Below are 27,819 nucleotides of genomic sequence, written 5' to 3'. Positions count from 1 at the left end.
ATGGTAAATGAATGGCAAAACTAGTTAAGGAAATCTAATGTATTACACTTGTTTTTAATCTTTGTGCTGTTGACGCAGCCTTCTGCATAAAGAAAATTCATGTAATTAATTCAATTACTTTAATATTGTTAAAATGTCGAAACTAAGACATTTCTGATTGTAAAACAAACTGCATGTTAATTAGTTTTAATACTGAGGTTATATTTGTGCTGATCTGATCTGTCTGCTGATTGTTCATTCTTGAAGTTGAAAATTGATATTGATATTACTCAGTCCTGTTTGTTTATAAAAATGTACATAAAATCCCAGTTCTTAACTCTTGGATGTCAATTGTAGAATTGCTAGGTTCACATTTTTGCCTCATTTAACGTCCTAAAATAGCAATTCAAAGCTGCTCTACTTTTGCCATGAATGTAACATAATATTGTTCTCAGAAAAAATAAAAAGGCAAAAGTTTTGCTTTGGTTTACAGACCATTATTCCATCAATCTGTGAAATTAGCTTTCTAAGAACATACCAGGAGAGACATAAAAACAATTTTGTTAATCTCGATAAACCAATAAAATACAAACTGGCAGAAATAATGAAAAGGTACTAAAATTTAATAATCTTTAAAAGCCAGATCTTTTGACAAAAAAAACACAAGAGGAAATAGTTGGTTTATTACAATATATTTCAGTCTCGATAGACACAGAAATCGATCGTTCCTTCCCCCAGTTTTTACACTATAAAAGGCCTGTTTACTTGTGAAACAGTCTTTATGAAACAGAATGGCATTAGAATATGATATATGAGCTAGGAAATCCAAGTGACTGAATACAAAATAATGTCACATTGGGAATGGGGGCAGTACTTTCAGATGAACGCATCCATAGTTGTCAGCAAAACATTTACATACATGTTTGTCATTTATCGACATTTACACATTGTATAATAAATGGAAGTACAACTTATGAGAGAAAACAACTGAACTTGACATCATTTACAACATCTACACTTAAAGATGCTCATGCCGTTTGCTGATAACTGGATATTAAACGCTGTCATCCTTCATGTCCTTGAACATGCGGTATTGCGCAAATGAATACTGTTAACTCTGATTTCTCGTACTGGTTCTTCAACAGGTGATAAGGCCATTGAAAAGCACAGAGTTCAAGAGTTTATGGGAAAGAGATTTAAAAACACATTTCAGTGATTTTCTCCTTCTTGACAGTGCAGGTTTTGAAGTTTCTGAACAGATGTATCCATGGGTTTTTGAGGAAGTTGAAGGATTTTAAATATTGCTACCAGATTTTCAGTGTAAAGGGAAATGGAAGATAAATAAAAAATCCTGAGGTATTATACCCTAAGATTAATTTGGTAGAGTAACTGAAAAATTGTTAATTTTCACTATTATGTTAATATGAGGTTTGTTTTATTTCTTCATCAGCCACGGTCAGTGATGTAAAAAGTCCAGAAGGTCCGGGAAATGGTGAGATGTTCTCAGTTCTACTGAAATTGCTTCTGGGAAATTGAGTTTTTCCTCAAATTTTACTGCCAACATAAAGGGGAAATAAAAGAGTTGTTCTCGTTTGCTGCTTTGAGTCAGTCAGTCAGCTGTTCCATTGAATCACTCACTGAGGATGGGAATGCTGGCATGATCCAAACAAGCTAACAGTCCTTCATTACAGCATTCTGCAGAGAAATAAAAAAATACAATAAATACAAACACTCAAATTGATTCACATTTACCACATAGTACAACACAAGGCCACAGCACAACATAAAAGTCATTCAATCTGTTATAGACTGAGCAAATGCTGTCCTCTAGTGGAAAAGTTTAAGTAAACCAACTTACTGAAGATTTTTATAAAAATTGCACAAATACATGGCTTCACATGATCAGATCTAAAATGCTGAAAAACTTTCTTGAATGTTGATTAATAAAAGCCTATACTGCAAACACTGCACTCACATAATGCCTTTTCAGCGGAGTTCATGAAGCAAAAAAGTGCACTGCACTGAAACTCTACTTGTATGTTGTAACCTTCAGAGCACCACAATAAATATCCTGTTTTAGGGTTCCTGTGGCTCAGTGGTAGAGCATTGCATTAGCAACAGCAAAAAGTTGTGGGTTGCATTCCCACGGAGCACACAAACTGGTAAAAAAAAATAATAATAATTTATAGCCTGAATGCACTACGTCTGCTAAATGTAAATGTTATTGTGTGTGGTATGAAACAGGCCTTAAGAGTAGCCTAAATAAAGCAAAGATTAAACTTGGTAAGCAAATAGTTGGTATGTGTGTTCAATCTGCACACACTGTAAGAGAGACAGTAAATATGAAGTGTCAGTATACCTACATTTACATCTCTTGGTTTTGAATAAATTATATGGTACATAAACATAAATGGCATAGTTCACACTTTGAGTTTCCCAATTATGTTAAACACCAATCTTTAAACTTGTCAGTGCCAATACTTATTCATTCCTAAAGCAAACTTTAGGATTATGTTTACTGTTTGTACTGCCACCTTGGGCATGCAAGTACAAAACGACACGTTTAGTGTGTGATACCAGGGAGTTGTCTCATCTGCCATCAGTTTCAGCGGCTCCAATCCCAATCGACAGCAAGTAAAATAATAACGAGTTTGAAAGGTATAGCATAATACAAACCTTAAAAAAAAACGTAGATATGCCCAGAATAAAATTAGCAACAACAGAAATAAAAGTAACTAAATGAAAAGAGAACGTAAGTTAACTTTTGTCATTACATTAATTCAGTTACAAACAGTGAGAAGAGACTTTAGATATAACAAGTTTTGACAAAGCTAATTACAAAAGTAATAATAATAATTAAAAAAAATATTTTCAGCCAATCAAGAACGTTGATCCATTTTGGCTGTAAAAATCTGGTGCGGATCATCTGTGGTATTTTGGTAATATAATGTCCAGGTTTATATGTTTTCATTTTAATTGACATTCTAATTTGACATCTAGCACTTACTGAATATTACATATCACATTTTTCATGAATATCATGCAGCCCCATTTTACAGTCTCAATTTCTAAATAATGGCAAATTACTTGGCCTGAGCAATATATCAGTCTATGAAAAGTAATGTAGTTGGAAGAAGCTTTGAATAAATAATGAATAAATCAACGTTGGATGATATAACTGTGAAATGATGACAGACCTGGCTCTGAGCTGCTGCTGGGTCTACAGGAGGGTACAATTTGATTTCTTTTTTGCTTTCTTCTTTTCCACTGGTGTTTTCCTGTTAATTTGTCTGACCAAGTCATAGAAGATCTGCAATGTGCGAAGTAAAAAAAAAAACAGATAATCTTAGTCCTCAATACAAACATGAAACTATGCAATATATTCTGAATAGTGGTTAAACGGATCATAGTTGATCCGTACGGACCGAGCCCTATTTATTCATGTTTAAACTTTCTTAGTTAATCTAGTAGTATTTGCTGTGGTATCAAAAAAGTACATCGCTTTAAGTAATAAATGAAAGCAAATTAAATTCAAATATTTTTATTTTCTTGCTGATCCAAAAAATTATCTGATCCATGAGTCAAAAACCGTAATGTGATCCGAATCGTGATTCGTTGAACCACTAGTTCTGAATGGAGGAAATGTCAAGAGAGTACAGGTGCATCTCAATAAATTAGAATGCCGTGGAAAAGTTGATTTCAGCAATTCAACTCGTGTATGAAATAAATTAAATGCACACAGACTGAAGTAGTTTAAGTCTTTGGTTCTTTTAAATGTGATGATTTTGGCTCACATTTAACAAAAACCCACCAATTCACTATCTCAACAAATTAGAATACTTCATAAGAGCAATAAAAGCATTTTTAGTGAATTGTTGGCCTTCTGGAAAGTATGTTTATTTACTGTACATTTACTCAATACTTGGTAGGGGCTCCTTTTGCTTTAATTACTGCCTCAATTCGGCGCGGCATGGAGGTGATCAGTTTGTGGCAATGCTGAGGTTTCTTTGACAGTGGTCTTCAGCTCATTTGCATTTTTTGGTCTCTTTCATGTTCCTCTTGACAATAGCTCAAAGATTCTCTATGGAGTTCAGGTCTATGGGGTTCAGAGTTTGTTGGCTAGTCAAGCACACTAACACCATGGTCATTTAACCAACTTTTGGTGCTTTTGGCAGTGTGGTCACGAGCCAATTCCTGCTGGAAAATGAAATCAGCACCTTCAAAAAGCTTATCAGCAGAAGGAAGCATGAAGTGATCCAAAATTATTGGTAAAGGGTGTAGTGACTTTGGTTTTCAAAAAACACAATGGACCAACACCAGTAGATGACATTGCACCCCAAATCATTACAGACTGTGGAAACTTAACACTGGACTTCAAGCAACTTGTAATATGAACTTCTCCTTCCTCCAGACTCTAAGACCTTGGTTTCCAAAGGAAATACAAAACTTACTCTCATCTGAAAAGTCCAGTTTTTCTTCTCCTTAGCCCAGGCAAGACGACTCTGACATTGTCTGTGGTTCAAGAGTGGCTTAACAAGAGGAATACGTCAACTGTAGCCAGATGTGTGGTGGCTCTTGATGCCTTGACCCCAGCCTCAGTCCATTCCTTATGAAGTTTACTCAAATTCTTGAATCAATTTTGCTTGACAATCCTCATAAGGCTGCGGTTCTCTCGGTTGGTTGTGCATCTTTTTCTTCCACACTTTTTCCTTCCACTCAACCTTCTGTTAACATGCTTGGATAGAGCACTCTGTGAACAGCCAGCTTTTTTTGGCATTGAATGTTTGTGGCTTACCCTCCTTCTGAAGGGTGTTAATGATTGTCTTATGGACAACTGTCAGATCAGCAGTCTTCCCCATTATTGTGTAGCTTAGTGAACCAAACTGAGAGACCATTTTGAAGGCTCAGGAAACCTTTGCAGGTGTTTTGAGTTGATTAGCTAATTGGCATGTCACCATATTCACATTTTTTGAGATGGTGGGTTTTTGTTAAATGTGAGCCAAAATCATCACAGTTAAAAGAACCAAAGACTTAAGATACTTCTCTCTGTGTGCATTGAATTGATTTAATACACAATTTGAGTTGTATTACTGAAATAAATGAACTTTTCCATGACATTCTAATTTATTGAGGTGCACCAGTAAACATGTTACATGCTCACATCAAGGACGTTGATCTTCGATTTGGCAGAGGACTCTAGAAAGGCACAGTTGTTCCACTGCCGGGCCAGATTTTGTCCCTGTTCTTTCCCCACCACTCTCTCGTCCTCCAGATCACATTTATTACCCACCAGGATCATTGGCACCTACAGTCGGAGAAGAGGAGAAAAAGAAAGTTACACAAAGGTAATTATGTGGATCTACCATTTCACCATGAAAACTAAATGGTTTTGAAAACATTTACAATTTATTAGACTAATGAAGATGAAAGATGCCAAAGGTTATTCTCATTTTTACACCTGAAGCTGTCACCAAACCACATGTCAGAAATTATTTAAATGTGCACAATCATCCAAGCAACAAATAACCCTCAGCAAGCATCTATTATGGTAATCTCTATGAAGAACATAAAAACTTCTGATTTTATTTTTTATAAAAAGCTTTCTGATTATTTTTTCACCAAGTTGGTCAGCTGTTGTTCCTCTTTTACCAGAAAAATTGCTTATTATAAGTAACCCATAAACTGAAATAAGACAGTACTAGACATGTGCCGGTATTCAGTAATGCGATATATCACGGTAATGAATATGCACAATATTTTTTATAGTGGGCACTTCTAAATACCGTGAATAATTATACATTACAAATTACTAGAATTTCAAATGCATTTCAAGAATACTATTCCCATCAACTGGTCAAAATGCACAACACCGCTGTATGCTGCTTAAAAGACGTGTGCACTCCGATGTAAACAAGCACTCATGAGAAGCACATGGGGGAACACGTGAGAGATGCGCTGAATGAAAGCACATTCATTCTCTGACAGCAGATGGTGCTAAAATGCAGAAAATGCAGCCGTTACCCAGGAAACCCCATAAATAAAGCAGCTGTGCCACTTTCTAAAATGTATTTAAATAGCCATTTTGTGGATTTGCTATGGTGTTCATCACAGCGCCAAATACTTAAATATTGAGATATATTTAATAACACGTTGTTAAAATCGACTGTGTAACTGTGTTATTTAATGAACTAACATGAACTAAGACTTGTATTTTTTAACAAAGATGAATCACTTCTGTAGCAAATGTAGCTATTGCTCATTGTGAATGTTAATGCATTAACTAAGGTTAACTAATGAGGTCTTGTTGTAAAGTGATACCTATGGGTCTTTATAGTTATTTTGCACTTTAATCTGTGTAAAACTTTTAACTTTATAGATTTTTTCTGTATTGCTTTATTGTATTTAAATATTCAGTTATTTTTGTTATAAGAAAAAAGCTATTAAACCTGTTATACTGTATTATGGCCAAATTTCAATAGTGTGTTAATACCGTATATCCAAGAAATATATACAAAAGCATCAGCAATTAATCGGAACATGAAAATTGGATACTCGCATATCCCTAGACAGTACACATGGACAACAACAGTCTGCTGCTATGTGTATGTTTCTACAGTGTGTAAAATGGTGTGCGAGTTCAGTGATTTAAAGCCATGCTGCAGGACACTGTCAGTTTTCCCATTCCCTTCTGTGGCCTTAAACAGTGGAGAGCACACAGAGTGCTTCTCTCCTACTCTTCAAGCACCAGAAGCCTGCCATGTTTGGACTGGCCAGATGGAAAAGGTTTAAAATATAAACAAACCACGAAGAGGTAGTGGTCAGGGCAGATATTTCAGCACAAGCCTCTGTAGAGAAACAGAACTAGAAATGCCATGTTTCATCTTTAAACTAAATGGCACCAAAGCAGGCTGGGGACGAGGACAGAACTATCCGAGAGTGATAGCATAAAAGCAATACCAAGCCAATCTACAGTCAAACTTAAAAGAATATGTAGCTCAAAAAAAAATCTGTAATGATTTACTTAAACTCACGCTGTCTCAAACGGCATAACTTGGATACGTTTACACAGCAGCAGAATACTGTTGTCAGTCTTGTATTTTACTCCCTAATACAGTTTTGTTCACACACAGTTCAGTTATTTACAGCCACATTCTGTAACCAAACACTAGGGGTGTAACAGTACACGCATTTGAACCAAGAATATTTTGGTACAGGTTTTTCGGTTCGGTACGCATGTGTACCGAACAAATCTATCCAATTTTTCAGGAAATTCAGACAATAAATGCCGCATTGGCACTCTTTGATGTGGCATGACATCTCAGCGTATACTAACTTGTCAGTCGAACGGCAGCGCGATCATCCATTCCTCTTTATTACTAGTTTTAATGCAAAATAAATATTAATTGACAGCCCTCACTAAGGGTTGTGGTGGTGAGGAAATTTTCTGATTAGATTATACTTTATTACATTTACTTTACCTTTAAACATTATGATTCTGTGAATTATTATATTTCAGCAACAAATAGAAATTGTATAATTCAGAAGTTAATTTTAATTTTTTTTTACATGTTTGCATAAATTTTTTTTATTTAAGTGTTGATTATTATAGCCAAAAAAAAGCAACTGAATTTAAGTTTGGGCTCTGTTGTTTATTGTACACTTATAGTAAATTAAAAGGGCTCCCTATAGTTTAGTATAGAAGCTGAGGTAGATTTTTATCCCTAAGAAAATTGTAATTATAACTGAATTTATTTAAAGAAAGAGCAATTTGTTCAGTAAACCACTGTAAATAAAAAAAATAAAATAAAAAAAAGCAATTTATTCCGTTTTTTTCTCTCCTGCTGTACCATACCAAAACATTACGTCAAAACCGTCCCGAACCGTCATGTTTGTGTACCGTTTAGTGCCGGTATTCGGTAATGCGATATATCACGGTAATGAATATGCACAATATTGTTATCGTGGGCACTTCAATATACAGCGAATAATTATATTACAAATTATTCTGAATTTGGAATGCATTTTAACTGGTCAACTGGTCAAAATGCACAACACCGCTGTATGATGCTTGAAAGACTGTGCGCTGTCATGTAAACAAGCACGTAAGAGAAGCACATGGAGGAACACGTGAGGGACGCGCTGAATGAAAGCACATTCACTCTCAGACACTGACAGCAGATGTCGCTAAACTGCAGAAAATGTCCTTACCCCTGGAAACCCCATAAATAAAGTAGCTGTGCCCCTTTCTAAAATGTATTTAACCCCTTAACTGTCACCCCGTCCCGAATACGGGACGCCTAGGTTTACTTCACTATATTACAATCAAATCTAATCTAATCTTGACAAACTATATATCGTTGGAAAGGTCTAAGACTCCCAAATATATATTTTACCAATGTTTTTTGTTAAAAATTATGTAGGAAAATTAATAGATCAATTTATGACAAGAGTGCACCCTCAAAAATCTAAATTATACCAGGAGTTTTGACCTTTGTTTAAAAAAAAGACTTCTTCGTTGCCTTTTTCTCTCTCTTTTTATCACATTTTAGAAATCATCAGAAGTTATATATCAACTGAAAACTTAAAATTTCAAAATTCCTCCTTTAAAACCCATTTTAAAATCAGACATTCCATTACCATGTAAATGGTACATCAATATCATGTTACAAAATGTTTTCAGTCATGAATTATAAAAATTTAGGTTAGTATCATGCACATTCAAGTCTATCTTCAAAAACGTGAGTGACAGTTAAGTTAAATAGCCATTAATATTTGTGGATTTGCTATGGTGTTCATCACAGAGCCAAATACTTAAGTATTAAGACTTAATAGGTTATTTTAATCTGGACTGAAATGTGCCATAGATATAGTTTAAAAATGTTTTGATTTTTTTATTGTTAATTCATTTTTTACATCAGGGCTTCATTTTTAACATTAGTTAATTCATTGGTTAACATAAACTGCCAATGACAAATTCTTCTGAACATTCATTAATCTTAGGTTTTCCAATATTTAATAACACGTTGTTAAAATGTAAAGTTGCAACTGTATTATTTAATGAGCTAACATGAAGTATGAAGTATTTTTTTAATGTACAAAGATTAATAAATACTGTAGCAAATGTAGCTATTGTGAATGTTAATGGTTAACTAATGAGATTGTAAAGTGATATCTATGGGTCTTTATAGTTCTTTTGACTTTATATATTTTTCTTTATTGTTTTATTTTATTTAAATGTTATTTTTGTTATTAGAAAAAAGTTATTTAACCTATTATATTATATTATACTATATTTTGAGCACTTTTTTAAAAACAAAATTACAATACCGTGATAATACCGTTTACCGTGATAAAAGCATGAGCAATTAATCGCAACAGGAAAATCTGATACCGGCATATCCCTAGTACCGTTACACAACTACCAAACACACATCCAGACCATTTCAGAACTCACAACCATATTTTCAGCAAAGTCCTGTTGTGTTAACAGAACCTTTCTTCTGTGGAAAACAAAATATATTTTGAAAGATATTTTAACAACTTTTGTCTATACAATTAAAGTCAATGGAGTCCAAAACAACAGACAAACATTGTACAGACTTTCTCGGATTTATGTCCCACCTCACACATCAATCAGGTTATGGAAAAAATAACTCCAAAGCAAATCAGAGCTGGTTCCATTTTTTTCAAAGAAATACTGTGGATTTGTTCTGCTTTGTTTAACAAAAAAATGAAACTCATAAATTCAAGAACGGAGAGAAAATCATAAAATACTACAACGTTGACATGCATTACTGAATCTACAGCACCCGATGAAGAAATTATGTTTTGGCAGAACTATAAGCAGTCTGAACTGAATATGACAAAACTGGAGCCGCAAAATAAACAATAAAAACAAAGATGACAATTTTTATTGTGTTGTTCTGGCCATTTGCATCTAACAGCAAACATTCTGTTATTTATGATTAATTATAGGTGCTCCCTCAAAAGTAATTACAGAATCTTTAACTATAATTATTATGCAAGATCAAAAGCCAGAATTTAGAGAATTCACTCACACACTATTAGTGAGAACAGCTGGCCTCAAACTTATACAACAACTGATGTGTGGCCCATTCATGCCTTCCAGCCTCAGTAGATCTGAACCTTTGCTGGGGATCTGGACTAATAGTGCGTTAAAACCCCGCAGAAGAGAAAGAAAGAGAGAGATGCACACGGTATAAGGCCAATCAAAACACATTCCAGGGATGCTAACTGCTCATGTCTGTGATCCCCTGGGCCAGCGTTTCACACTACACACACACCCTCACACAGTGCTCTTTCCACATGTCCAAAAAAGGGCACTCCATGACTGACATAGAACAGAGGCAAGCCAGAAGACTTGGGTTGAGGGTGGGCTGCTGCAGAGATGGTGTATAGACCCATGGAATAACAGACTCATCTATCTTTGATTTTCTAAATTTGACTGACATAGAAAGAGAGAAAGCGATAATGGTATTTTTAACTGTGTAAGCAACTACCAGGTGGCTTGTGGGAAAAAAAATTAGTAAGGCAGTCATTTGTTCAACTAAGTCTCTAAAGTGCTTCTCTTTGAATGCATCCATACATCAACGACCACTCAACATGAATGTTTTCTCATACTCAGAGGTGGAAAGAGTACAAAAATATTCTACTCAAGTAAAAGTACCATTACATTAATGAAATTTTACTTAAGTAGGCCTACAAGTAAAAGTACCAGTCTAAAAATCTAATCAAGTAAAAGTAAAAAGTAGCTCATTTAAAATTTACTCAGAGTAAAAATTACTTAGTTACATTTTAACAGTGGGAGGGAGTCAAAAATGGGACAGGCCAAGGTTGTCAAACTCAGTTCCTGGAGGGCCACAGTCCTGCACAGTTTAGATATAACCCTAATTAAACACACCTGATCCAGCTAATCTAATCATTTAGGTTTATTTGAAAACTACATGATATGTGTGCTGGAGCAGGGTTAGAACTAAACTCTGCAGGGCTACGGCCCTCCAGGAACTGAGTTTGACACCCCTGGGATAGGTCTATTAATCTCAAACTAGTTGTTTTTAATTAAAGGAATCAGTTATTTAGAATAATAAAACATTTGGGCTGTTACCAGGCAAATCAGTATCAACAAACTCATCTTTTAATGCAGAGGAAGTGCAGAAGATTCATTGGAAGTGGCATTTAGATGTATTACACTGTTTAGTGCAGGACAAGAATGCATTTAACCTGCAGTTACAAATGCATGAATAATATTTTGATATACAAGACATAAAATGTTGAATACTCATTTGAAATGATAAGAAATTAATTATTTAAAAAAAATCAAAAGATACTTTAAATGTGAAATTAAAATGGCCAGTATGTGTCAGCAAGTCACTGTTAATAAGTGAGTCATTGCGATTGAACCGAATCATTTAAACGGTTGATTCATTCAGGAACGAAACACTGTCACGTTGCTCAGAGACGCAAAACTGTGCTTTGGTGGCTGTGTTTGGAATTATTTTCTGTTGTAGAAATAGAGCTAAAAAAGGCAATATGGTGTCTAAAACGCAAGTCTCTTAATTAACTTGTTTACTGAACTGTTATATATATGTATGTATATATTCATGATGATTTTTGGAGGAAAAGATGGCATTCTTTGTGTGATTTTGATTTAATATATGAAATTATATAAATATGTGAATTGTCTGCCCCTATATCTTCAATTTTGTGATCATTCTAAATGGATTTTAGGAGACTGAATCACAAAGTGAAAGAACGCACTATAAATGCGCGTGCACATCATTAAAACAAAAATAGCACACTCCTCACCACTGTCTTTTTGGCTAATTTGTGCAAAACCTCTTGCTAAAATGTCAAAGCTTCATTTTAACCACCAATGCAACGATGCAATTATTTAGCTTACCTCTACATTCTTGCGAAGGGTTGATGTCTTTTCGAGATTTTATAAGCTGCTAGTTTGGTCTTCCTAGGCAAGTACAGCTTACACTGCATAATAGAGCATACATATGGCCAGGGGTTCACTTAATTTCCTTTGAGTTCATCTTCAGAATATGACGGGGTTTCGTTTTCAGCGGTGTCTGCACCACTAACGCCTGTTTTGTCCGTCTGCATCTTTCTTGTGATTTTTTGCCCTCCTGCCCATTATTTACTGCCGTAGTTTCCAGGGAGCGATTTATTTTTATTTTTTTTTACTCAGTAATTAATGTGTTTTAAAATGTAGCGAAGTACAATACTTCAAACAAAATATACTTAAGTAAAAGTAAAATTACAGATTTAAAAAATTACTTTAAAAAGTATTAGTACACAAAAAAGCTACTCAATTACAGTAACGCGAGTAAATGTAATTCGTTACTTTCCACCTCTGCTCATACTTACATCCTCTGTGTCCTTTACTCGTAGGATCTGCTCTCTTAAGTCCTGTAGGTCGTTGAATGTGGACTGCGCTGTGATTGAGTACACAAGAGCAAAGCCCTGACCATTCTTCATGTACAGGTCCCTCATAGCTGTGAACTGCTCCTGAAAGAGAGAGAGGGAAAAAGTACACAATGAAAAATAAAGCACAAGTGTTTAAAAGTGTTGCTTTGTAAACTCTGACACTTCAAAAAAATTCAAAAAGACAAAAAGCTTCTTGAAGCATCAAAGTTTTGGGTGAACTGACTTTCAGTGAAGGAACAGAAACGTCTCTGATTTTGTAAAAAAAACATATTCTAGCATATTCAATATGCTGTAATGTAATGACAAATAAGGTAGGTTTGTTTCATACCACGTTGTCACCACTCACCACTGACATGCAGGGCTGCAAGCTGTGCAAACATCGCTAACCTTTGCATTCGTGTCCAGTAGATTTTTACAAAATTTTCATTGGGTCAGGTCAGACTTAGGTCAGGTCTAATTTGATTGGGCCGGTCTTGGGTCAGGTTGTTATTTATTTCATTTTTTTTGCACGTCAGGTTTGGATAAGAAGTGATTTGTATCTATCTATCTAAAATTGGGTACAGAGCTGTGAAAAAAAAAATTCTCCGCTAATGTGGTAATACAGTATGTTGCCAGCTCCTGCTGGCTGAAGTGTGGAAACAGGGAGGCCAAAAGGACTTACTGTCCCTGCTGTGTCCAATATCTCCAACATGCACTGCTGGCCATCCACTTCCACTTGCTGCATGAGGAGAAGAGAAGAAATTAAACAGAAATAAGCTTCCATTGTTCACTGGGGTATTGAACAAAATACAGGAAAGGATACTGAGCATAGAATTGCTACCTTCCTATAGGAGTCTTCTATTGTGGGGTCATATTTTTCCACAAAAATTCCCTGGACAAACTGGACTGTCTGCAAGAGACACAGATATTAAATTAGAGACAGAGAATGTTTCATAGAAAGCGGTCCATAAATCAATGTCAAAAGAGACCAAAAACACAAGTTTATATGAAAAAGTTCTTTATTTTGCTGCATTCCAAATTCTGATGAACTTTGCAAATTTATGTCACATGAAGATGTCTGACTGGTCTGTATGTTCTGGGGTCCATTCATCATACATCAGAGATGATTTGACAGATGCCAGATCTTTTAATCCTGATAACTGTTCACTGGCTAATTTTGTTCTTCAAACAAGTTAGCAGATTAGATTCAAATCTTTATTAAATTGTCTGAGATTACTTTGACTGGATGGATTCAAGACAGAAAATAATGACTGTGATGAGTGGGGTGGGGCCGAGAGCCGTGGGAACAGACGAGTGGAGTGGAGTGTAGGGATGGGACGGTATGAAAATTTAATATCACGATTATAGTGACTAAAATTATCACGATTATCAATATTATCACGGTTTTGTTGAAACGAGATGAAAGTGTTCAAAAATAGTTGATGCTCACACTGAAAACATTTCAGCAAGTTTTATATTTAATAATCAACAAACAACTAATAAAACAAGCAACTCTATGCACTTAATTTAAAGAAAGATTAAATTCTGTGGCATTTCCTTCCTTACAATGAAAAGTGTAGAAGCATAGAAAAGCATAGAAAAGTCACTGACTTTCGCCATTCCTTCTCGAAAAAAAACAAAAAAAACATTGTGCGCTGCGCTTGCGTCAGACTGTTGCTGGCTGGACATGATTTAATAGTGAGTTATTAAAACCACGATAATCAAACACGGTTTTAATGATAATTCATTTTTAAACGATATTACTAACCTTCAGCACATTTTATCACGGTTATCAATAAAACCGGTTATCGTCCCATCCCTAGTGGAGTGATTGGAAATGAGCGACACCTGAGCGACCAGGTTTTATTTGGTGTTTTGTTTTTGTTTGTGCGCGACAGTCGTCCGCGAGGGGCTGTCGCACTGTTTTGTGTTTATTTTATTATTAAAGAGTTGTTTGATTGGCCGCCGGTTCCCGCCTCATTCTTCCAGATGATTATGAAGTTTTATATTATTACAATGACATCATATAATTAAGATAAAAACAGCCTTTGAGCAAAATTACATCACTATCAGAGCTGGGTAGTAACGGATTACATGTAATCTGGATTACGTAATCAGATTCCAAAACTCAAGTACTTGTAATTAGAGTAAACTACTTTTTAAAATACTCGTAATCAGACTACAGTTACTTTTTTATGAATTACATGATTACATATTATTTACACATTGTAAATTGATTCCCCTAAATTTCCCTTTTTACCATTTATATTTTTTCTTAATAATCCTGCCACTTATGGTTCTTCAAGTTTTTCCAGTGGAGGGGGGAGGTGGGGTGTCAGAATCGCACTCAGAAGAAATCAGCAACAAGATAGATAATGGAAAATGGAGGGGAACGCAGCCTTTAATCACTGAATGTACAGACATGATTTCATTTTTAAAGAGAGACACGGAAAAAAAGTCTCTGTTCAGTGTAAGATCTGCCTACCACGGATTAATTTGATCTCCACAAAAATCTTTGACCTAGTAAAGTTATTGCTGGGAATTTCAGGTTCTTTAATAAATTTTTTGTAATGTTGATTTTTCTTAATTATTACAACCTTATGCACTTCAAGGCCATGCTATTGTTGTGAGTTCCATGTTAGTCTTTCCTTAATTGTTATATGCACTTAAAATACTTTGAGATGGATAAAAATGTCATTGCTGTGTGAATTTAGTCTTTTTCAAAAAATCATGTTTGCAATATAGCTATTGTTTGATGTTTTTCATTGATACAGTCATAAGAAGTGTGACTGATAATTTTTTTTAGATTTAATATTTGACCTAGCAGTGATGTTGTGAATTTCATGCTTTTCAATAATGTGTTTTTGTAATGTAGCTGTTTTCTCAATTAGCTTAATTCTAAGTAAATATGCTTTAAAATCATAAAATGTGATTTTGTTTTTATTCAGTGTTTCTAGCAAACACTAACAGCAAGTTACATTACTATTTTTTAAGTAATTTATCATACATTGAATAATAAAAAAAAGCTATTGTGGCTATTTCTTGGAATATATTTTTTATTTGTATCTGTCAAAATAGTACAAGATTAGGCTAATTCAATATATGTGATATCAAATAAGGGTTAGCACAAATGTAATCTTAATGTAATCCAAAAGTAATCAGATTACATTACCAAAAATGTGTAATCTAAGAGATTATATTACTGACTACAAATTTTGTCATGTAATCTGTAATCAATTGTAACTGATTACAATTCATAAGTAATCTACCCAGCTCTGATGTCTACACACTTAAATGTATTTGAAATATATTTATGTTAAGTATAATACAAATACATTTATATATTATTTAAAAATTATGTACTTAAATTTCTTTACTTACTGGTATACTTAAATTCAGCTAAATTAGAACAACTAATTTAGTACTAAATGCACTAAATGCACAAATATATATATATATATATTTATATATAAAGTGCATTGTGCACAACTAGTACTCCAAATAAAGCTTAATTATAATTTTTATATCAGTAAGTCTCGATGTCAATAAATGCTAATAAATTGAACTATACTTAGTATGAAATAAATCTATTTTAAATGTGTAACTTTTTAATAGGAATAAAATCTATAATACATAAAATGTGTAACAGTTTATTTTTTTAAATGATTTCAAATGTCTTCAAATTTTCAAATGTCACAAATATTGTAATTAGAAATTCATTAATTTTGATTAATTAAAGTTTTCTAATCCATAAAATCCATATTAAGACATAACAGTGTTTAAACTGATTGTGCACCATGAAACTATTTTGAGATTACGAAACATTTAATTATTTGAAACATAACTTTAATACAAATTTCTCCTGGTTTAACAAGGAAGCAGAATTTCAGTATCACCTTCACTAAAAGATTCACTCTAACCCTGTTTACATGAAATAAGCCTGCTCCCGAGCAGGTTTGAGCTAACGGACCTGTTGCTATGACAGCAACTCCGGGATAGGGCTGCAACAAACTATTATTTGGACAGTCGATTAATCTAACGATTATTAGAATGATTAATCGACTAATCGTTGATTATTTCACTGATTAATCGGTAGACATTGACTGATTATTCAGCTTTTGCAATTAGTTAAAATGTTGAATTATGCATATTCTAACAAATACATAACGGTAATCACTTCAGCTTTTGAAAACCATATTTTTTAATTAAAATTATTCAATACAGCTCCTTTTGTAAGTCATATGGATAAGAAATAAAATAAAGGTAAGTGATAAGAGGTCTTATTTTTGGATAAATATTTTATTCACAAAATAATCCCTTAAAATACCTTACAGGGTTATGATAATCAAAACAGTCCTGAGCTAGATCTTTGCAAACCATCACTTTAATGAAATAATATTTTTTCCCCACTAATAAAAATATTTTATCACTTGCTAGTTCCACACTGGAGAACTGCTTTATAACAGAAAACTGAAATCGACACTGACTCTAGTTTTTAATGTTTAATACTGTAAAGCTGCTTGATTTAAGGCTATCTATTGCATAAAGTACTTTATAAATAAACGTGACGTGACGACTTTACTGCAGAGCTCATGCAAACATCCAATCAGATGCGTTTTTAACTGCTGCATTCACACCGCTGTCAGTTTCTGCTGTGTTTATTTCATTATTGAGAGGGAAGCATGGCAGCATATATTTATCCAAACACCACTCAACAGCTTTAGGTTCGTTCAACTGCGTTTAATCTGAAGTGCTGTCTTCTCTTGAATTGCATCGAGGAGAGCTGAATTACAATTATAGTTGCGCTACAGCACCACACTGGTCAAACTGCATTATTGCAGGCTCTTACACTAGGCCATATGAGATCAAATGACTTGTCGACAACAAAAATATTTGTCAACAACGTTGTCGATAATGTTGACTAATCGTTGAAGCTCTACTCCGGGATGAGCTTCTTAGAACTTGACCATCCTGGATCATGCCTAATTGCCAACAATAAAATCCATCTAACTGATTAATCCACGTATGGAGAATGTTACCCTGGCATGACCTCTTATTGGAATTAAAAGATAAAACTTTAAAGCTGCAGGTCTGCAGCATTTTGGATTTGTTATTTGCTTTATGTTGAATGTTGTCATCACAATAGGGCTGGGCAATAAAACGATAACGCTAATTATAACAATATATTTTTCCCTTGATCGAACGATAATACATGTTTGATAAATGTTCAATATAATGTTTATGTGCCAGAAGTGGAAAGAAATTGCGTTAATGGAACCACCAATGGTAATCTGCGCAAGCATATTAATAATACGTGCTGGTCTTCTTGATCATATGACCAATGCTGTGAAGTCCACTGAGAAGCACTTGAATTCAAAGACCATCACAAATATCTTGAAAATTTAGACAGTGCTAGTAAAACTTTTAATCTCGGCCCTGACTGGGCCAGTAGAAAATCCTTGTGTCGAGTCCTGTGATTTCATGCCTGCACCTTAAATACATTACTGCAGCTTCCAGTCTCAAGATTATTCTGAAATTATTTTAATATGCTGATTTGATGCTCATAAAACATTTTTTATCATCAGTGTAAAGAAACTCTGCCATTCAAAAGTTTGGTCTAAAGTCAGATAATAAAATTAATACTTTTACTCAGCAAGGACACATTACATTGATTAAAAGTGTCAGTAAAGGCATATCATATCATAATAAAAAAAAAAAATCTGACAATCGGAGAAAACAAAAGACATGGTCTACTGATCATCTACTGGTCATTACTGTGGATCACACCATTGTTTGGTTGAGCAGTGGAGTCCAGCTGCTCTGAGGTTTGGTGAAGATGACATGGTATACTGTACTTACCAGGGCTGATTTGCCCACACCGCCAGAGCCCAACACCACAAGCTTGTATTCACGCATGGCAGGGTTGCTTCACTAAACTCCACAGTGCACTAAAAACAAGATAAGACAAGAGAATAATTAGGTCTCCACATATTGATACGTGTTAGTTTGTGTGTGCGATGTAGATAGCATCCTGGATCGTAGCCCAGGTGGGGGATATTGCAAGCATGACCTCTTAAACACAAAGCAGCTGTGGGTTCTGGATGGAAATGTGCAGTCTAGAGCCAGGACTGAGGCCTGCTGAGCCTCTAGGCCTACATAAATTTAACCTATATCTGCTAGCCCACACTGATCTGGACACCACAAGTCTATGACAGGAAAGAGTATGGTGGAGGAATGAAATTGCCTTTATGCCATAAAAATCCAAGTCTGTTATATAACAGGACAGAATGTGCATTTATGCTACTGTGTAGGAAAAGTTAATCAAGATAATAGTTAACCACCATTGGCTTTTAAAGTAAACAAACCAGACAGTTGCGATCTGAAAAGCTTTATGTATAATGCCTTCATCACATACATTGATTAGCAAAAACCATTTACTCCACCGGACCTTGAACAACCACATTCTTTAAATCAACAACTATCTCTTCTCCAAATGCTGCTACAACCATGTGGGACCTGTTCCTAATAAATAATACATTTAGGACAATCCCTTTGCGTGAAAATGTTTCACAGGGAATGATTCTGCTGGCTTTCATATAATAAACACATGTAGCCAAACACAGGTCTTCTAAAGTTACACCTCTGTGGTGAGGGGCCAAATCCAAACAGTGGCCCGGCTGTGTGCACTCAAAGAACACTAATGTCATCCAGTGTTACTTGGAGAGGTTCATAGGTGCTGTTGCTTGAAAGCTTTTGTCCATTTCTGCTTTTGCAGGATTGCTCGGCATGTAGAGAGGAGAATTTTCTTCCTTTAATGGTAATGGCAGTGTAGAAAAAGCGATGAGATGCCAAACTGAGGCCACCAAAAGGGAAAATGACCAGAGGTATGTAGAACTAAAACTTAGATGTGATTAGGAGCATTTCAGAAGCAAATGACTTTCAGTTGCTTATGATGTCTGGAAAAAACACTTGCACGCAAACAAGATGGAGAGATATAGCATGTGACCACACCTTTTGGCTCCCAAAAAAACAGCTGCTACTCCAAACAATTCAAATGATGTTCGGAAACAAGCAAATTTTTGCATGTAAGCCCTCAATAGCCAGTTAAACACTTTCATTCTCCTTTTCTTCTGTTTGTTTCCCTAAGACACAAATAGACACATTTTAACAATAATAAAATATTTACCTTGCCCACTCAAGTATGTATCGTTACCGAATTTACTCAGACTGTTCTTTCCAAGTAAGGATGGCCTGGACAGGCCAATTCCTCCACACAGCATGAACACAGCTAAACCTTCCTGATCATCACCAAAGGCAGACTGAACAATCTTTGGACCATAAAAGCTTAACAGTGGACAAGGAGGGTGGGTTTGTTGGATGAAAGCCACAATACTTCAGCAAGCTCAAACATTTGACAAGATAGTTTGTTAACCTACATTAAACTATATTTCTGTGTGTAACAGAAGTACTAGAAGTCAACTGATTTTATAATTTAAGAGCCAACGACTATCTTGACTATCATACTATTATGACCTCCAATGTCAAGCACAAGTTAAAAATATTACTTTACTAGTGAATGTTTGCTTATAATTTAACACCATTCCAGCTTACCTTGGTTATATTTATGGTGAGAAAATGAAACAAAGAAATAAAAATTAAAACTATGTTCCAGACATAAGGAAAAAAGGAAGAACTCACTTTAAACAAGCTGCAGATTTTTTTATTATAATTTATGAATGTCTCTTTTGCTATCATTAAACTGAACTCCATTATAAGGCTGTGCTGATACAATCACTCGTATTTTTCTTCATATTACATAAATACTTGTATTGATTTATATTTTTCTCTGAGATCAAGAATAAAATGTTTATTTGAAGTTATAGCATTTACTGAGAGATCATGCTAACTATGCAAACAATTACCCCTTGATTAGAACGGATCCCTGGCAACACATGTTGAGTGCAAAATCTGTGTTATCCGGTGATATATGAAAAGAAAAAGCACAAAGGTTGAACAGAAACTGATGCCACTTAACCACAATTTCTCAACTGAATGTTGCCGTTCACAGCCTTTTTAGTCACAGTTAAGGAAGACAAAACAGACAAAACGTGTTATTTAACCGCATAGTGGGTTTCAGTTTGTCAGTTTAACTGGATTCATTTGTTGCTCTTAACAATCACATAATTTTACCAAGTTCTTAAGGTCCAAACAGCTTCAAGCCCTGAAACATCAACAGCAGGGAACTACACTGCGACCAAAATGGTTGCATATGCGACCTTTTGAAATGCCATTGCGACCCAAATTTTTATGGGGTCACAAATGTATCACTGATTATTTTTGTACCTACTTATATGTTTTGCTATGATTTAATATGAACATTTATTAAAACAGAAATTTGTATTTTAAGAATACGTTTTATAACGTGCTCCGAGCATTCAACACATCAAGTTGGCTTCAGCCCCGCGATGCGGGAAAGCTGAACTGAGTAGCTGGTGACTCGCGCGCTCTGTTCGGTGCGCACGAAAGATCCGCGTCTCACAGACAGCAACACTGAACCGAGCTCTCCTTCAGGACGTTCGCGTCCTCCTGCACCTGAACGAACAAATACAAATTGCAGTTTAAATAAATAGAAAAAAAAAGAGCGAAAAGCGAAAGAGCTCAATTCAGCACCGCAGTGTTCTGGTGTTCAGGGCGCAAGCAGAGTCTTCTTGCTTTTGTACCGACAACAAATACATACAAAAAATGTCAAAATACCCATCTTGGAAAGTGTGTTCGAAAAAGTCTGTGGTTATGTCTTAAGTGAGAGTAAAGAGTTGAGAAAGAAATCGGACGTGTATCATTATAATAGATGCGTTTGTCTCTTAAAGTGACCGCGCCTAATTTACTAGCTCTGCTGTCGGTGTCTTTAATTTAGGGCTGCACGATATTGGGAAAAAAATTACATTGCGATATTTTATTTTTCTGCGATATATATTGCGATATGAAATCTAATCTAATTTTTTCTTACAAACAAAAATGGGGTGAGCACACTTACATTCTCATTTTAAATGATTTAAACATCGACACCATCGTGTCTATTGATTAATGTGCGAGGGAGAGAGAGCAAGACAGCGCTCGTGTTGTTTGAAGACATTGAGCGTGCGGCCGGGGCTCGCTCTTTCTCTCTCTCTCTCTCTCTCGCGCACTCTCTCACGCTCTCTCTCTCTCTCTCTCTCTCTCTCTCTCTCTCGCTCTTTCTCTTGCCCATACAGTTAATGAATAACGGATCAACTACGACAGCCTACATCGCACATCCTGCGATGTGACTATCATGGATTCGTACATCGCGATATCGATGCTTAAACGACACATCGTGCAGCCCTACTTTAATGTATTAAAATGAAAGTAAATCACTCACTGCTCTTGATTGAATTACTTTGTAGTTTTAACAAGAATTTACCCAAAGTCAATACAAAAAACAGATAGAATTGATTATATTGTTTTACTAGTGGGTGCAGGACACTAGTTCATTTATGTAAGTGAGTATGGCAAAATAGTGATCTGTGAAATATTATACCCAAAAATTCTTCATACTGTAGACAACCAGTGAAATTGATTTAAAAAAAATTTTTATTAGGGACCTGACCATGTTTTGCTAAAGTGTTTCTTTCTTTAATTGCTAATGCAACCTTTTCACACCACAGACTGAACAAAATTAAGCATTGCTTGCTTGGTAAACTGTACAAAGTATTGATAGTTGTGTAAATATTGTCATACTGACAGTTGTCTGAAGTTTTGGTTGATTCCATTACATATCTTTTTATCAAAGTTATCCGACATTATCAAGATGAATTTGTTCTGACACAGTTTAACCCTGAGTTATTGTCATATTTTATTACCAATTTCTAAACTACAGCAAATAAACTGTGATAATGTGAGAAATGTTGAAGGTGTCTGAATACATTTTGGTTTGATTGTGTATTTTATTTTACAGTGAAGACTATGCAGTGCTATTTTAAATTAACAAAAACAAACTTAAAAAAATGTAAACATTGTGTAAATAGCACAAATAAATAAATAGAATGAACATACAGTACAAATTAAACAATTTTAAACAGGGCCCACTGTACAACCTGCACCGGGACCCCTCTAACCCCAGCTACAAGACGGAGCAATGCACTGTGTGTACTGTAAGAAATAGAACAAGGCATGTGGTTTAAAAGATGGCAAGTAAAATAAAAAGCACATCTGTATGCAATACAGTTTCAGTATTTTTCATTATTATCCAGTAATTACTATACTATAAATAATTTGTGCGACCAAATCATGTTTTGCGCCAGTAACTGAAAAAGTTAGTAGCGCAAGTGCCACCAGTGGAAAAAGTTAGTTTAGTTCCCTGAACAGTCCAACTTAGAAAATTTGTCATCCAACTAATTATCTTAAACCACAGTTTCAGAAGTTTAGTTAACTGAATACCCTAATGGTGGCTGAGGAACACATCTGTGGTGTGAAACTACAAAGAAACTAAATCTAAAGTCTGGTTTGAAAAAAGTTAACCTCATTGGTGAATGTGACAATGGCATTTCTAAAGTAATGATAGTAAGGACTGTGCAAGGTGATCTATGAAACAGAAAGTTGTCATACTAATACTGAAATCTGATCATCCTGTTTAAAGTCAAAAATGATCAAAGGAAATACAGAAAAAAACAACCTGGCTCAAGTTCTTGTCAAAATATCCAGCTCATCAGCAACATACAAATACCTAATCCCTTGTTTTTGGAGGGTAGATAAAACTGTACTATGAAGTCACAAATCTAATTAAAATACATTCATAGAACTACTGCCACCTCTGGACAGTGCTGCTTTGAATTTAAACTATGTAGACCTATGTCCTGTTGAAAAATGATGAGTCAGTATGCGAAACCGTTAAACTTGCATTTCCCCATTCTCTTCTCATAATTTATAAGACAGCATCATATCTGGAAATGTGGTTGGACTTCCGTTTTGTTCTTAATGTTAATATCATATAATTTGCATAACAGAAACTGCATGCAGCTATTAAAAAAGTCCACTTGTGTAAAGTTATTAACATTATGTTAATAAGTATAGTTCACATTTCTGTTATAAATTTTTATCCATCTAATTACTATAATCCATCTGTGTTAAGACATAACATCAAATGTGTTTTGCTGAAGCAATGCATCAGCTGGTCTGACTGCAGATGTATCGCTCAATGTAATACCAGAAAAAATAATTAATAAAAATAAATCAAGTAGAGAGAATAGAAATAGAATTGAGACTGCTAGTGTTAGAGGGTCAAGTTTTTTAACATAATATTCAGACACTTAAACTAAAAATAAATATCGCTGCACTAAAATGTATTTCAATTTCTACAACAGAAGTACAGTACGAAAAAAAGTATATGTTCACAGTTAACAAAGAAAACCTTGGAAAAGTAAACAAATGTAATTTTAGTCAAAAGAAACAACAGCAATTAGCTTTGGGAAAGACAAGAAAAGTCTTAGGCAAGGCCTGACACAAAGCACACAACCTTTTGAACCTAAGATCTGAGAAGATTGGTTTCAAGGGATGCATAAATAACTTTATCTGGTTAACAACTTAGAAGAATATCTTGCCCACTCAACATAATAAACCTGACTCATAGTTTACTTGCATCCATTTCAACAGGTCATCAACATGAAGTTATAATCTAAAGTATAAAAAAAAAAACATAATAATGATTCACTCAATAGATAAGAATAAGGAAGCCTAACTCAGACATCATTCCACAGTAAAACCAGCAAAGAGAACTGAAAACTGCTTTGCTACATATTGGTGTCAGAAAAAAAAATCCCAATGCCAATTCACGTCTGCTCAGCAAAACCAGTTGATCCATCCTAGTCATCTAGGGATACTAAACTCAACTCTGAAATAGAATCAAGTTATTAAACAATGTGGCAATAAAAATCAGATCACGCTTGATCGCTCATCTGAAACTGGGAACATTGTAATACAGGGGCTGGTTCTGAGTATGAAGACACTGAAATGAGGGAAAAACTGGGTTTTCCGTTTCAAAATAGGAGGTTTGTCAAACCCAGGAATGCGGGGTATATAGGTAAATAGGGCCATTGTTAATGATGTCACACGCATGTGATGGAGGAATAACTTCTACTATTTTAACTGATTAGACATCTCTAAGATGCTGCTGTATTGAACATGGCACCTCAGTGTTTTCCACAGCCTTACATTCTATTTGAGGCGGAACTCCGCTTCCCCCTTATATAAATATGGAAATATCTTCTCTGCCAGCAGGAGGCGCTATTAGATAGGGAGAGATCATAGACTGTATAAAAACATGGACGTAGTGTCCGTGACGTCACCCGTAGACTCCTGAAGAGAGTTTTTGAAGCCTAAAGTGTGTAGAGCGGGCCGTCGCCATCTTGGCAGCGCGTCACCGCACGACTCTCCCGGACAATCAAAAATGGGCAAAAAGACGGGAGCTAGTTGCTGTAGCCACACCCACCTAGCATGACGGCAGTGTCAGCAGCGGCAATCCACCCGTCACTCAAGTGGCTACGCCCTTAATTATGCAGAATTTTAAGTAAGTAAAATAATTTAAACGGATGAGTTATAAAAAAATTCACCCCCCTCACAGTTGTCATGAAGGGCAAAATTTGCTATTTAGACCAAAATCATTTTTTGAACCAGGCTGTAAACATGTTTTTTCCTGCTGTAAAGTTGGGCATTTTAACATGGGGAGTCTATGGAACTGACTCCCTTTTGCAGCCAGCCTCAAGCGGCCAGTCGATGAATTGCAGTTTTAGTCACTTCCTTATTGGCCTCACGAGAGAGAGCGGGAGGTTGGCGCTCGGGAGAGATAGAGGTTTCTCCGGTAACGGCTGTGTACAGAGCTCACAAACACTGATTTATCAGACATAACTTGCAAGATAGAATGAGAATGAAAATGTTCTGCAACCAGTCGTTTTTTCTTCTGATATACAATGATATAAAAACACCCGTTTTTGATTTTGAAACTTGCAGTGATAATGTTTATTCAACGAAGGTCAAAGCCTTTTGTAAAATCTATTTTAGGTGGTCAGTTTTGATAAAAATCAATGTATGGGAAACCCTGCACCTGATGACTAATTTACTATTTTTTTACCCATCATTTTGCTTAATTTAATATTTGATTCATCGTCATACTCCGGGGTTCCCTTGCACATGGGCACTCTCTAAAAATGGTGCTTTTAGAGGACAAAAATACAAAGATTAAAATGCAGTGCAAGTAATTTATTAGAATAGGAACTGTGAAGGGACAGCAGCATGTAATTGTCTGAATATAAATATCAGATGCTTTTACAGGATAAAGAAATGACAGTAATAGGAGACTGATTGTAATCAAAGTGCATGCGACGCAGAGCATTACTGTGATTTTATTAGTCTTTATTATCTTTACTGTTTTAATTTTTGATCTAGAGAATTAAACTATATTCACTATATAGCCTACAGTGACTAACAAATTTATTAAAACAAATTTATGTAAGGTTTTTAACCAATTTTGTAGGGTTTGTGCCACTGCTGCTCTTAACTAACAGTTTTGGTAATTACCAAAATATTTTTTTTAGCTTTCTGTATTGGTTAGACATCCAATATGTGTGAGCTTTTTAGAAACAATAGTAAGCCATTTTAATGCTATAATATAAGTATTGTTGTTATCTGTGAAAGGCAGCAACAAACTGTCAAGTGCTTTATAGTGTTTTTTAATTCAGATACCCAATTAATGCCAGCAACATGTGAGCTGTTATCATAGACAAAGAAGGCCATTTTTGTTATTATGTGAATAAATACTATTTAGTTGTTTCAGTTTGTTATTTGTCCAAAATTACAATAACATTTTTAGAATTTTTTTTAAATACAGATTTCTAAAATATTTGTGTTTTGTCTTATGATAGGTGGTCTAATAAATTGCTAAGCACTGAATGTTTTCATAAGATTCAGTTGGCACATTTGTTTTAAGGACATTGGGCAGAATGTGGAATAGTGTGTTTTTGACAGTAAAATTAAAATAAAGAAAATAGGGGTTTTAATCAGATTAATCAAAAAGTTAATCGGCCAACTAATCGATTATCAAAATAATCGTTAGTTGCAGCCCTAAACATAAAACCATGTTTGCAGTCGTGATCGGAGAAACAACAAGCACTACTCTACACTGCTCAAAACTTGTGTTTGAATCATCAGTGGCAAATTCTTTAAATATGTAAATGTACTTACAGACTGTGAGTCAGAAGCACCAGACTGTCCTTGCAAAGTTAGAACTGCCCCACTTTATAGAAACACATACGGGCATTGTAGGCTCCTTAAAATGCACTGCACAGATCTGAATATTTGAGTTGAACTACTCTTTAATTGTGACATAGACATGTGGGGCGTGTTAGAATGAACTGTTTTAGGTAGGGATGGTTGACTCTTAACTTTTATAAAGAATATCTCTTTAGATTTGAGACTTTAGTCTTTGCAACTTTACAGATGTTGTTTATGAGCCAAGAGCTTGTAACACTCCAAAGGGAAAGGGAAAACTGAAATCGTATCATATGACCACTTTAAGAATTAAAGTTACGTTCTGACGTGAAGTACAGGAACGTCTTATTGTCGGGTGAATCGTAATGTCGGAGCTCCACTGATCATGGCCTTTCATAGTTCTGGGGCTCAGGAGTTGAATGAACTAACGTTAACACAATTTAGCCATTCTGAAACCAAAAACTCAGTTTCATTTTTTCAGTTTTCATATTTTAAACTCAGAGTTGGTTGAACCTCCTTATTGAACTACATCATAAAGCATTGACTGGACTGTTTAATTTAGATTACTGACGGCAAGAATGTTAGTTTCAACTACACACTTTACATTTAGACTAAGTTAGTAATGTACAGATAATGCAAAGTGAGACAGGAGTGATTTATAATATGTTTATAAAATGTGTTATAACGACAGCAAGCGTTTATTTTGGTCGGTTTCTGATGTGGTAAAATTTAGTCCGAGAGATTTGTGCTAACATGCTAAGACTGCTGGAGCCGGGGAAAAACTCCTCAGTATCACTTTATATTTAAGAAGCAAAACATTATTGGCACAGTTATGGGCTACAAGTGAATAAAACGACCTGCATCACACAACACATCTCGTTTAATATCTCTTCGTAAATTTTTGCAGTGAATTAACGGTCCTTGCCCTCGTTTAGCTGCCTACCTTCACACACCTGCCGGAAAACCCCAAAAACTTCAGCGTGTTCAGCTGCAGTCAACCTCAATCCCTTTTCTACTCAGCAGACTGGGTCATTCCACGAAACAGCACCAGCAGCTGACACGAAACGAGCTTTAACACGGCTCTGCTGTCCCCAATGCGACCTCACGAGCCGCTCACGTAACGCGCCTGTC

General features: G+C 35.2%; 1 protein-coding gene across 3 annotated transcripts; it reads right to left on the bottom strand.

The window, feature by feature from the left end:
• Positions 1 to 581: 581 nt before the first annotated feature.
• Positions 582 to 27,819, bottom strand: LOC132126154 (ras-related protein Rap-1A-like). 3 transcript variants are annotated; one of them, XM_059537256.1, is made up of 8 exons: positions 27,632 to 27,819; positions 18,271 to 18,359; positions 13,253 to 13,321; positions 13,094 to 13,150; positions 12,373 to 12,513; positions 5,141 to 5,284; positions 3,177 to 3,289; positions 582 to 1,674 (listed from the first exon to the last, which is right to left on the bottom strand). In XM_059537256.1, the coding sequence occupies exons 2-7, from the start codon at positions 18,325 to 18,327 to the stop codon at positions 3,200 to 3,202; spliced, it is 558 nt and encodes a 185-aa protein (XP_059393239.1). In that variant the 5' UTR covers positions 18,328 to 18,359; positions 27,632 to 27,819; the 3' UTR covers positions 582 to 1,674; positions 3,177 to 3,199. The 3 variants fall into 3 exon arrangements, with proteins under 3 accessions (XP_059393239.1, XP_059393241.1, XP_059393240.1); XM_059537258.1 differs by lacking the exon at positions 27,632 to 27,819 and adding an exon at positions 23,102 to 23,124; XM_059537257.1 differs by lacking the exon at positions 27,632 to 27,819 and adding an exon at positions 19,603 to 19,730.

Source organism: Carassius carassius, chromosome 44 (assembly GCF_963082965.1).
Source record: "Carassius carassius chromosome 44, fCarCar2.1, whole genome shotgun sequence".
In the NCBI taxonomy this organism is placed as follows: Eukaryota; Metazoa; Chordata; class Actinopteri; order Cypriniformes; family Cyprinidae; genus Carassius; species Carassius carassius.
The sequence above is the reverse complement of the archived record's forward strand: the minus strand, read 5'-3'. Positions and strand labels throughout refer to the sequence as shown.

Excerpts from the sequence above, each read along its gene's own strand:
- LOC132126154 (XM_059537256.1), bottom strand. The coding sequence starts at position 18,327 with ATGCGTGAATACAAGCTTGTGGTGTTGGGCTCTGGCGGTGTGGGCAAA. Across the intron at positions 5,285-12,372 it reads GAGTAAAGGACACAGAGGAT|GTGCCAATGATCCTGGTGGG; the intron begins GTAAGTATGAGC and ends CTCCGACTGTAG. Across the intron at positions 3,290-5,140 it reads CGAAGATCAACGTCCTTGAT|ATCTTCTATGACTTGGTCAG; the intron begins GTGAGCATGTAA and ends CGCACATTGCAG.